The following is a 12,556-nucleotide window of genomic DNA, read 5'->3' on the forward strand; positions in this document are numbered from 1 at the left end:
CCTTGCAGTCATTCTGCAATTATATTGCTCGCCGTTCTCTCATCCTGTCTTACCCTATAACAGCAGGAGGTTATCCAATGCCATAGTAACTATAATGCAGCTTTTATTTGCAGTCAGCAAACGGCTGTGCAGTGTGTCTTGGTAGCTTGAACTCTCTCTCTCTCTCTATGTGTGTGTGTGTGTAGGTCTCACAATCCACTCTCATGTAACCAAATATGGCCTGCCTATTTATTTTACTCCTCTCTTGAAAATGTCCTGTTTTCCTATTTATTCCTATTTCCTATTTTCCTATTTATATTGCAGCTGAAAATACTTAAAGTATTTAGCCAAATGCATGATCCAAAACCCACAGAAAACCTGCCAAGTTAAACAACATAACATAAAATGCAAAATCCTAGGAATGAATTTTTTAAAGGTGCACTCAGTAATGTTTTGTTTATGTTGTGCCATCTTTTGAAATTACCTGGTAGTAAGTTTAGTGCACATATTATTGCCAGTGTAATTGCAGAAATGCACAGCCAGTCATAATTCATGTTATATATGTCAGTTATATAAGTTACTAAAATAAAAAATAAAAATAATAAAATATAAAAACAAAAGCTAATTCAGTAAAGTATTAATAAATACTTTAATAGTATATAATACTAAAATAACAGTGTTTAAATGTTTTACTAATATGGCTGGAGTCTCTGAGAGTGTACTTTTTTTAAAGTTTTTTAACTGATTTTCCAAAAGAACTATTCATTTAGGCCTACATGTAAATTATGGAGAGTGCGTCCAGAACCAAAACACGTGCTGAATTCAGAGCCCCATATTAACATACTCTAACTATTTATGCCAGAGAAAGATATGGTAAAAGTTAGTTTACTGGTATGGGGGTCGAATTCAGCACATTCATATTATCCGTATCCTCCTCAATTTAGTAGAATGTGAGTGTCCTCTAGTGGTGACACGTGGAAGAGGGTAGACAGAATAATGTGTTTGAACTACAGTAGGTGTCCTTTGTGCTCACATTACTCTCATCTTTCTTGTAACTTTGACTTCCATTATATAATCCATTATTAGTACTCAAGGAAAACTAAGTAATATTTTATTAATGGTTTGACAACTGCTTGAGTCATTTTTGTGTTTTATTTGAACACTCAGACAAATGATTTTACTGTATGAAAATAACTAAATTTTCACTTAAGCCATAAGTTAAATGTCTGGTTCCTGATGATTCATGCTCACACCTTTTTTGTTTGTTAAAACAAATTTAATAAATGATTTGAGTTAACAGAAAAAGTACTTTACTTGATACAGACCTCATAAACATGAGACAATTTGCAGACTGAGCACCTTAAAACTATGAAATTGAGGTTTTGAACAGCTTAGCATTCCACAAATTCAAAACGCTGCAGTTTGATACACCGGCCATTCTTCAGTATTGAAGAAAAACATTAGCACCAACATTAGGAAATAATAATTAAACTGACATTTACACTGGCCTTAAAGTGGAAATGCATTCAATAGTCTGTAAAAAATGATTTTAGAGTCTACAGATTACGTACTAGAAGAAACAAATCAATGACAGTTCAGCAGAAACACTTCACGAACAGCACTTAAGAGTGATGACAGAAATACAGTTATCAATACAATTAATTTTCTTAAAAGTGCTGGTGTGCAGGTGTGACTGAGAAGACAACAGATTTTCTCTTTGATCCTAATTCCTACTGTAGAGGTAAAAATCCAAATCACATAAATATATGAAAACGCATACAAAAAAATAGAAAGAATAGCACCTTAGTGGACCTAGAGCACCTTAACAAGTGTATTTTGCTTCAAACACTATCGTTCAAAAGTTTAGTGTCTGTAATTTTTCTAAAATGCTTTTAAAAGAATTCTCTTATGCTCACCAAGGCTGCATCCATGTGATAAAATATAGTAAAAACAGTAATATTGTCAAACTAAAATACAATTTAAAACAACTGTCTATTATAACTGTTTTCTATTTTAATGTATTTTAAAATGTAATTTATTTCTGTGATGGCAAAGCTGAATTTTCAGCATCATTACTCCAGTCTTCAGTGTCACATGATCCTTCAGAAATCATTCTAATATGATGATTTGCTGCTCAAGAAAAATGTCTTATTATTGTCAATGTTGATTGAACAGTTGAGCTGCTTAATATTTTTGTGGAATCTGTAATATTTTTTTAGAAATAGAACGATTTATTTGAAACAGAAATCTTTTGTAACATTATAAATGTCTTCACTGTCACTTTTGATCAATTTAATGCATCCTTGCTGAATAGAAATATTCATTAAAAAAATCTTACTGACCACAAACTTTTAAACGTGTAATGTGAAATGGTCCTATTAGACTCGGTGAGTGAAATATTAATGTTTAGAGAGCTGTTCTCTTCACAAATCATTATAATCAAAGTCCTTTTAAGGCAAGTCTGCAGTGACACAATGACTTTACCAATTGGCTATTGGCTCTTTTATTTAAAAGGCGGGACTTGTTCTGCCATATTGCGCGTTGCACTTTCTCCCATTCATGGTAATATGAGTGCACTGTCTTTCTATATATAATATCTTTGTTATAATGTATGCATGGGGCTGATCTAATACAATTAAGGTTTAACTGGTTAATCATATTGGGCCACTAGCTGTCAAGTGCAGTCCACACAGAAAATGTTAGTGTGGAGGTTTTTCTTTTGTAAATAGTGCTTTCTGTTTAAACATGACAAATGACTCCATTCTCAATAAGTATTGAGCCATTTGTAAAGGTAATTGTTTTTCACTTTAGTTTCTAGTTCATCCCACACATAGAAAAGATTATGTTAAAGCTGAAAAAAATATTTTTATGTTTTGATTATTCTGCTTTTGTTTGGTCCTGTATCCAGTGTGAAGTGAGGTCAGGTATCAAACTTTAAAGTCGACTACTTGAGAGACGTCCAGGGGAAGGGCTTCGACTACGACTGGGCATCTGACAAACAGACAGAGAGAGAAGAATGCAGCTTAAAATCACTCACACAATGACTCTTATTAAAAAGCAGAAATAATTTTTAGAGAAATCCACAGAGAACAATGGAAGAATTTGTAAAGAAATTGTACTAACCCTCAGACTCAGTGAGGAAGCGTGTGTAAGAGAGATATGAAGAAAACTTAATTCTTAAACTAATATACTACATTGTGGACCATATTGTTTTCCTTGTTTACTTTTGAGAATGTTAAAGAAATAGTTCACAATTCTGTCATCATTTACTCGAATTCCAAGCCTGTATGATTTACTTTGCTCTGAGATTTCAAAAGAAGTAGCAGAATGTCTGAGCTGTTCTCTTGCAAACAATGAAACTGCATGAGTACCAGCAGTTGTCAAGCTTCAAAGAGCAAAAACACACCATAAAAGTACTACAAAAATGGTTCATATACACTTAAAGGCCATTTTATTAGGCACAGCTGTTCAACTGCTCGTTAAAGCAAATATCTAATCAGCCAATCACATGGCAGCAACCATGTAAACATGAGCTGCGTCTGAGTGACTCTGTAGGCAGCATTTGCAAACAAAGGTACCTCATGAAAAGGAAAAGGAAAGGTTCTGAAGTAGCAAAATAGAGCAAAGTTTTAGTGATAACTAAGAAAATATTTAATTACTAGTAATTTATATGGTAATTTCTCACTAGAAATTACATCAAAAGTAGAAAACTTTGGTTAAAAACATACATATACACGCAAACTGACCCCCAACCGCAACTTTCAGACACCATATTTATTTTTTTGTCACAGAATGGGAAAAAAAAAAAAAATTAGCGAAGGATACATTTATGCTACCTTCAAAAATCAATTAGATGAAGGTATCTCAGGAGACAGAAAGCAAAGCTAACATTGGATTCGGATGTGCCTTGATGCCTTCCTACCTTGGAATGCATTCTCCGAAGGCAGCATTTTTAAGCTTTTGGACGATCTTCTGAAGTGCAAACTGGGAATCAGAATAGGGATGAAAGGCGATTTAAGTGATTTTGAACATGGTTGTTGGTGCCAGACGAGCTGGTCTTGGTATTCAGAAACTGATCTACTGGGATTTTCATGCACAACCATCTCTAGGGTTTACAGAGAATGGACCAAAAAAGAGAAAATATCCAGTGAGCGGGAGGTCTGTGGGTGGAAATGCCTCGTTGATGCCAGACTGGTTTGAGCTGATAAAAAGGCAACAGTAACTCAAATAGCCACTTTTACAACCAAGGTCTCAACCAAGGTCTACAGAAGAGCATCTCTGAACGCACAACATATCGAACCTTGAAGCAGATGGGCTACAGCATCAGAAGACCACACTGGTTGACACTCCTGTCAGATAAGAACAGGAAACTGAGGCTACAGTTCGCATGGGCTCACCAATATTGGAATAGATGATTGGAGAAATGTTGCCTGGTCTGACGAATCTTGATTTCTGCTGCGACATTCAGAAAGTAGACTCACAATTTAGCATAAAAGACATGAAAAAGCCTTGTATCAATGGTTCAGGCTAGGCCCCTTAGTACCAACTGAGCATTGTTTAAATGCCATTTGTCCATCTCTTTATGAGTGTACAATGTAGCCATCTTCTGATGGTACTTACAGCAGAATACCGCTCCATGTCACAAAACTCAAATCATCTCAAACTGGTTACTTGATCATGACAATGAGTTCACTAAACTCAAATGGCCTCCACAGTCATCAGATCTCAATCCAATAGAGCACCTTTGGGATGTGGTGGAATGGGAGATTTGCATCATGGATGTGCAGCCGACAAATCTGCAGCATCTGTATGATGCTATAGTGTCAATATGGACCAAAAATTCTGAGAAATGTTTCCAGCACCTTATTGAATATATGGAATTAAAGCCGTCCTGAAGGCAAAAGGGGGTCCAACACAGTACTAGCAAGGTGTACCCAATAAAGTGGCCGGTGAGTGTAATTTGTGCACTATATTTCAACTCTTCTGAAGCAATATGATAACTTTGTGTGAGGAACAGACTGACTTAAAACATTATTCAATATAAATATTTTCTGAAAGCTATGGCCACCATTCACTTTTATTGTATAGAAAACAGCAGCTTAGACATTCTGCTATAAACAACACCTTTTGTGTTCCACAGAAGAAAGAAAACCATACAGGTTTCAAACATGTGGGTGAGAAATGATGATAGAAATTCAATTTTTAGGTGAACTGGAAGACTCGAATGTTCAGTAGAAACTCACAAATGTGCGGCTGGGGCTTCCTGAACGAGAGCGAACAGGACTGGAACTACGACTCCTGCTTCTCCACTAGAGAAAAACATGTACATGCACACAAAATATCTATCTATATTCATCATATTTAAGAAATATTTTACAATCATTCATAAAACTTACAAAAAAACATTCATTTATACAAAAATATTCACAAAAACTTATGAGTATGAGTATGTCATGACTAGTATGAATGCTATTTTGCTTGATTTTCTCCAAATGGCCTCCACATACCAGAGCTCCTCTCCTAGTGACCGCCTCTCCTTTCAGTATGACAGTGTCTCCCTCCAACAGTGCAGGCCACACGTGATACGCCACCAGTGGAGCGGTGAACTCTGAGTCAAAACTGCGTCTGTACCTGAGAGGAAGAGAAATTGTGACGGCTAAGTCACTAGTTTAGATGTGTTTGTGTGTGTTTCTCAATATGTTTTGTTTTATTCTCATGAAGCACTGGTAAATGTCTCAGTGTAACATGCATCTTAAAAAATGTGCACTGCGAGTTCAACTTTTAAAGATGCATCTCAAGACCCTTGAGACATGTTGCTGTGTCTGATTTATGAGCTCCACTCACTTAACATCACTGTAGAGTTCACCATCTGAGCTGAAGGCCAGGTCCAGGGGTGGGTCCAGAGTTTGCATAGCAAATGCTATTCGACATGCTTCCCTAATGAAGCTGCTGATCAGAACAAAGTCCACCTCCGGAGGGAAAGAGATGCGTGGGTTTACGTTCATTGCGTTGATCACGTCCTAAATAGATGAAAATCGAACAATTACATTTATGTGTTATTTAACAACAGTAAAGAAAATGACATTCAAATGTACACAGCAGTGTTGTTTTCATTCATTGAAATAAAGCTGAAATAATAATATGAGATAAAAAACAAAAAACCTTACATTTAAAAAACAGAAATGTTGCTATTGCAGCTAACTTAAGTTGAGGAACTAAAATTACTGGAATTAAAACTGAATTAGATATATTTTTAAAATTACAAGATATAAAAAAATACTAAAATAATTACTCAAAATACACAGAAAAAGAGAAAAGTCATTTCTGACTTATGAAAGCGATAAGAAATTATAAAAAAAACTTTTGTGTGTTTGTGTTTATTAGGAATTTCAGGGTTGCCATACTCAAGGCCTTTAAAACTTTAAAGATAGCTATAACAATAATTATATTATCGATATAGTTATCACCACACTAGTGAACGATATCATTCTGTTTATTCTAAGTGCATGCTTGTCTGCCACTTTAAATGCTCAAGCTCATTATAGCAGGATTGATTCTGATTGGCTGTCAATGTTTTTATCCTTCATCAGCTGGGTAAAATTGTTCTGAAAGTGATTCCAACTGTATTGTTTCTCTGTGCCATTATCGTTATAGCTGTGGACTTTGCTATTCTTTAATATTGAGAATGATTGATTCTTAGAATGATAGAATAATTCTAATCATGATTCTTTATCTAGGATTTTTAGAACTATATCTTTATAGTTATCATCCTTGGTGTGATGGGTCTTTAATCACAAAAAGTGTTTGCATCCATGGTCAAACGTACATTAACGCTGATCTGCACATCATACAGATCCAGATTTCTCACAATGTAATCCACTACTGCATCCTCCAGACTCTCAGGACCAATATGACTAGAGGAAAGTGTCTTCCTCACACGTGCTTTAAACTGCCGATAGGCCATCTTAGCAGCCTGAAATGATTCCTGTTGGACAATACAGATTATTAATTACAATACAGCATCTTCCATGCTGTATAACTGATATGTTCTTTAATACATTCTATGGCTTTTTAAGGGACCCTAACATTATTAATATCCTACATTAGCAGTTATTGCAAGATAGTAATGGATAATAACCAGAGTTATTCTTACCACAACAGCAATGAAAAGGATCCTCTGGACTGTTTCCAGGTCGTCAATGTATCTGCGCAGGAGACTTTGGGAGTCCAGTCTCTCTGTGGCATACAGGTCTGAGAAACGCGAGACCAGCCGTGCATGCCGAGAGGAACTAGTGAGCTGGGCGCGTGTAGGAGACTCGCCCCTCACAGGGCTAACCGAGCGACTCCGCCTTGGAAGAGGACTAGGTGAACGGCTCCTGACCAATCTGGAGGTGAGTTAAAAGAGTAAGTAAGGCTTACTTAAGTCTCATTTGCACTAAGCAACAAGGTGTTTTCATGTCAACTGTACCTTTCCTGTAGAACAGATTTTTCAGCGGTGAGGAATGAGACCTCATCTCGTAGGATTCTGATCTGCCTCTCATAGTCATCAAGTGCATCCAGCTTTCTCTTATACAGATCAACCTGATCTTGAGCAACTCGCAGCCTGACACAGTTACAATATTTAAAGGGTTAGTTCACCCAAAAATGAAAATTCTGTCATTAATTACTAACCCTCACGTCGTTCCGAACCCATAAGACCTTCGTTCATCTTCAGAACACAAATTAAGATATGTTTGATGAAATCCGAGAGCTCTCTGACCCTTCCATAGACAGCAATTTAATTACCACTTTCAAGGTCCAGAAAGGTAGTAAAGACATCATTGAAATAATCCATGTGACTATTGTGAATAACAACTTTATTCAACAATATCTTCTCTTCTGTGTCATTCTCATACGCTGTTTACTTTGTAGCACTTCCAGATTCTACGTCAGAACGCCGACTCATTATTGCCCGGCTCCTGCGTCAGTATCACACGCATGCGTCGTGCTGCTCACGTGTACAGCGTCGGCCAATACTGAGCCGGCATTCTGATGTAGAACCTGGAAGTGCTGAACGTAAACATCATAGGAGAATAACAGGAGAGAGATGAAATTGTTGAATAAACTAGTTATTCTCATCGCTTCATAAAATTAAAGTTGAACCACTGCAGTCACTGTAGGACTATTTTAATGATGTCTGTACTACCTTTCTGGGCCTTGAAATTGGTAATTAAATTGCTGTCTATGAAAGGGTCAGAGAGCTCTCGGATTTCATCAAAAATATCTTAATTTGTGTTCTGAAGATGAAACTATAAATGGAAGATATAAATGGAAATTTCAGTAAAGTTCACCAACTCTGACTCACTCTGCCTTTAGATGTAGTATTTCATCCTCTGTGGCCAACAGGGTGGTTGCAGATTTATTCTTTGTGGAATCCAGTTCAATCTGGGTGTCAGCAAGCCTGGAAACAAAAAAAATAAAATAATAAATTATTTTTTTATTTATTTGTATGAAGTGTAAAATGTAACAATGCAACCTTTTTGTACTATGATATATTGTGTATTAAGAGAAATTAATAGAATTTCGTGTAATGGATAATTCATTGTATGCTATTTTTTCCCAGTGGAAATAAAGGATTTTTAAAGAAACTTCCATAAAATTAGTCTATTAGCTAAATTATGATGAAACAGAAGTAGCAATAGATCTTTCCTTCTGTATTGTGACGTTCATCCGAGTGTCACTGATCATTGGAATAGATAAAAGGGTAGGGTGAGGACAAGCTTGTAGTTTAAGTGCACAAGGTTTAAGTGCACTAGCTGATTAGAGAAGTCTAACATAGAGGTCTTGTTTTTGCTTGATTAAACATTACAAGGTCAAAAAAAATTAATTAAAAAATGTATGAATCATTCACAATGAGATCTATAACTTTCATTCCAATGCTTTAATCTAGATTAGACTTGTTACTAGAATTGATACTAACTCCTGTTTAACTGAATCCAACTCAATACGTGTAGAACACAGCCGATCTTCTATTGTCTGCATGTCGCTCTCATGAGCTGAGGACAGTTCACGAATCTTCCGATCTTTCTCCACAGATTCCTGATCGGCACATACAAAAGTATATAACACCGAGATACACATACAAATGGGCAAGAATAACGATTCAGGATCGTTATTTCACTCATGAAACATGACATGTGCAATTTTAAAGACAACAACTGGTTGTCCAGCTGACCTGAATGAGGCTAAGGCTGGTATCCGCAGAGACAGATGAAGCTGCAATGGTGAAGCAAGAGCCAAGCCATGGTAAAAGGCGAGATTTCAGTGTGTCAACCCCTGAATAATGTCCCCCTGAAGAAGAACGAGAACAGAGAATCTGCTTGAACATACTGTTGAACAGTCAGTTGAATGAGACTAAATATTAAACATAAATACTGAGAGTAAAGAGAAGAGCAAATCTGTTTGTTACCCTCTTGTGCTGTAAGGTTGAGTATGGTGAACAATTGACCCTGAATTTTAGAGGTGAGCTCCACCAGCTCACAGCACCTATTCAGGTTCTGGTCACAAGAGAACACCTAAGAGAAATATAACCAAAGGATGTTATGAGATAAGACATCCCAGGTGAAAAAAAAGTACATTTCTATAATGTACTTATAGTGCTCTATTTTCGTGCACTAATTTTGTACTTAATATACAAAAAATTTGTCTTTAGTACTTCTTAAGATCATTTTAAGAACATCTAAGTGTACTCAACTGTGCTATTTTGAAAATGAATTTAAATGTGCTTTTAATATACTATCTCTGTATTTAAAAAAATGTATTTAGATATCACTTATAGTACATTTGAGCCCTTAGTGTACTACAAATGGTAACTAAATACATTTTTTAAATACAGAGATATTATGTTAAAAGCACATTTTAGTTCATATTTCATGGTGTCTCAAAATAGCACACTTGAGTACACTTAAATGTTCTTAAGATTATCTTAAGAAGTACTAAAGAAGATTTTTTAGTATGTGCAAAATTAGCGCACGAAAATAGAGCACTTTAAGTACATTATTGAAATGTACTTTTTTTCACCTGGGATATCTAGGTAGTATGCAACATCAGGTATAACAGTGAGAAGTAAAGCAGCACCATTCCTCTGGAAATGCCCCTGAACTGTCTGCAACAATGTGCTGAATCAGATATTGCACTCCTCAGTTCTTACAATGCAAACATGGTTTTCAAATATTTTTAAGGTAAAAAAGAGGAAATTTTTAACCTATTTAACTTAACTTTAACTTATTTTTAACTTCCAAATGACAACAATGAATTTCTGCATGTTGCACCTGGTTTTGAACGTTTGTCACACTGATTTTAGCATAGTAAAAGTAAAATATTAGATTGTATAGTAAAAGATTGTCAAACTACTACATTTCTTTTTTTTCCAAAATTTTGACACACCAAACAGAATTTATTTTTGAAAAATATCTAAATTACTTTAATTCGGGAACTAAAAACATGTTTATCATAGAAAAGAATGAATTAATCTCTTCTTAAGATATTTCATTTGACTAATTTCTTAACGTATTTTTGAAAAGTAACTTGATAGATTAGAACACTGACCCATAAACGTGTGGTTCAAATAACATATAATTCCTATAATTTTACAGTAAATTTCACTACATATGAAAAAAAAAACTTGTAAGACCTTCACTACATAATGAATAAAAAAGCAAAATCTCCTAAAGTTCTTCCATTCATAAGTTCATAACACAAGCCTGTCGGGAGCGCGCACGTTTCCTCCCAGCCTATCAGAACTGCCCAGGAATGGAGTCGCCGTTGTCCTGACAACGAGCGTCCATAGAAACCAAACTTTGCTGCAAAAGCAATGCAATAAAGCAAATATTGCTCATGTCTGTTGCTGAATAAGAACAAAGCACCCTTGAGCACAAATTCAGGATGCTAAGCATGCTCCAGAAACTATGACCGTCTAACAACTGTAGGTTGCTGTGCATATTGAGTTATGCTAAACCCCACCGACAAAGCAGATACATTTAAATAGTTTATCTATTTATTTTTCTATTTATCTATCAATAGTTGAAAACAGAATCTAGACAGAATATTACAATCTGGAATCAGTAACTCCTGAATTTGTGCACGTGATATCACACACATAAATACCTAAACAATGTAAAGTCTATTGTAAAAAACTCTAGGGGTTGGTCACAGACTAGTGCAGTTTTAAGTAATGACTTACATGGTAGTCTTTGTACCAAGCTTCCAGTTTGTCCTGCAAAACACTGTACGAAGATGAGTTGACCAGTCTTCGTAAAGTGTCAGCCATCGCTGCAGATCTGTTGCTGTAATCCTGCTTGCTTCAGGACGTCCCAGTGCACTTAATCCAGCAGCGCGGGTGCGCGCTTTGTATTTATACTGCTAGTAAATGCCCACCATTCACACAATTGACTTTCACCGAAACCATGGACGCGCTTTTAGTTGTAGCAACGGTTCGCTACACATCTCAGTTTGAGGAAATATAACTGTATAAGCGCAATGTGGACAGCCCGAACCCTATGAGCTGTTTTTTTTGTTTGTTTGTTTTTAACACGGCCTCTTATTATGTTACTCAGTCTCTCTCTGAAGGTGCAGCTCAGTTCTCAGTGATGAAATCTCACACTGTAAAGTGCGTGTCAGATGTCAAGTGCAGGAAGATCTTTATTTACATTCTCTTGCAGGTGCCTTAATTGATTTTCCGTCATTTAACTTTATACCACGTGACACATATAGCTACATCATGCCATTGAACAGATCACAAATTAAATAAAAAGCAAATATCATTGCAGCTATTGCTTGAGTTATGCAGCAACTGTGACCTAGTAAAATAAGGGATAACACACAAAACCCTAAAAAAAAAAAAAAAAAAAGACATAATAGAAAAGTTATTGGTAACACTTTACAATACTGGTGCACTATGCACTAATTCATGCTTAACTAATGCACAGATAATCATGTGTTAATGACTCATGAAGAACTAAACCATTAAATAATGATTACTGCATCAGCAACTAATAAAGAGTCTATATGATTAATAGATTAATATAGGAATTGCTATTAATTAAATGTTTCATGATGTATTAATTCCTTAATAACATTTTTCATTAACTAATAGTGTAAGTTAATATGTTAACTATCAAAATGGGTTGAAGCCATTTATTTCAACTTCCAGGTGTCTGCTTTAATTAATCATTAAAGGGTTAGTTCACCCAAAAATGAAAATTCTGTCATTAATTACTCACGCTCATGTCATTCCACACCCGTAAGACCTTCGTTAATCTTCAGAACACAAATTAAGATATTTTTGTTGAAATCCGATGGCTTAGTGAGGCCTGCATAACCAGCAATGACATTTCCTCTCTCAAGATCCATAAAGGTACTAAAAACATATTTAAATCAGTTCATGTGAGTACAGTGGTTCAGTATTAGTATTATAAAGCGACGAAAATATTTTTGGTGCGCCAAAAAAAAAAAAAAAAAAGGCTTATGTAGTGATGGCCGATTTCAAAACACGGCTTCAGGAAGCTTCGGAGCATAATGAATCAGCGTGTTATATAGT

General features: G+C 35.6%; 1 protein-coding gene across 1 annotated transcript; it reads right to left on the reverse strand.

Moving 5' to 3' along the window:
- Positions 1-2,499: 2,499 nt before the first annotated feature.
- spata18 (spermatogenesis associated 18) lies at positions 2,500-11,287 on the reverse strand. The gene is made up of 12 exons (XM_067382959.1): positions 11,201-11,287; positions 9,428-9,533; positions 9,194-9,309; positions 8,939-9,057; positions 8,324-8,419; positions 7,448-7,582; positions 7,133-7,364; positions 6,806-6,964; positions 5,824-5,999; positions 5,487-5,610; positions 5,223-5,288; positions 2,500-2,970 (listed from the first exon to the last, which is right to left on the reverse strand). Exons 1-12 carry the CDS (start codon positions 11,285-11,287, stop codon positions 2,914-2,916), a joined length of 1,473 nt encoding a protein of 490 aa, XP_067239060.1. The 3' UTR covers positions 2,500-2,913.
- Between the last annotated feature and the right edge of the window lie 1,269 nt (positions 11,288-12,556).

This window comes from Chanodichthys erythropterus, chromosome 4, assembly GCF_024489055.1.
Source record: "Chanodichthys erythropterus isolate Z2021 chromosome 4, ASM2448905v1, whole genome shotgun sequence".
Lineage (NCBI taxonomy): Eukaryota > Metazoa > Chordata > Actinopteri > Cypriniformes > Xenocyprididae > Chanodichthys > Chanodichthys erythropterus.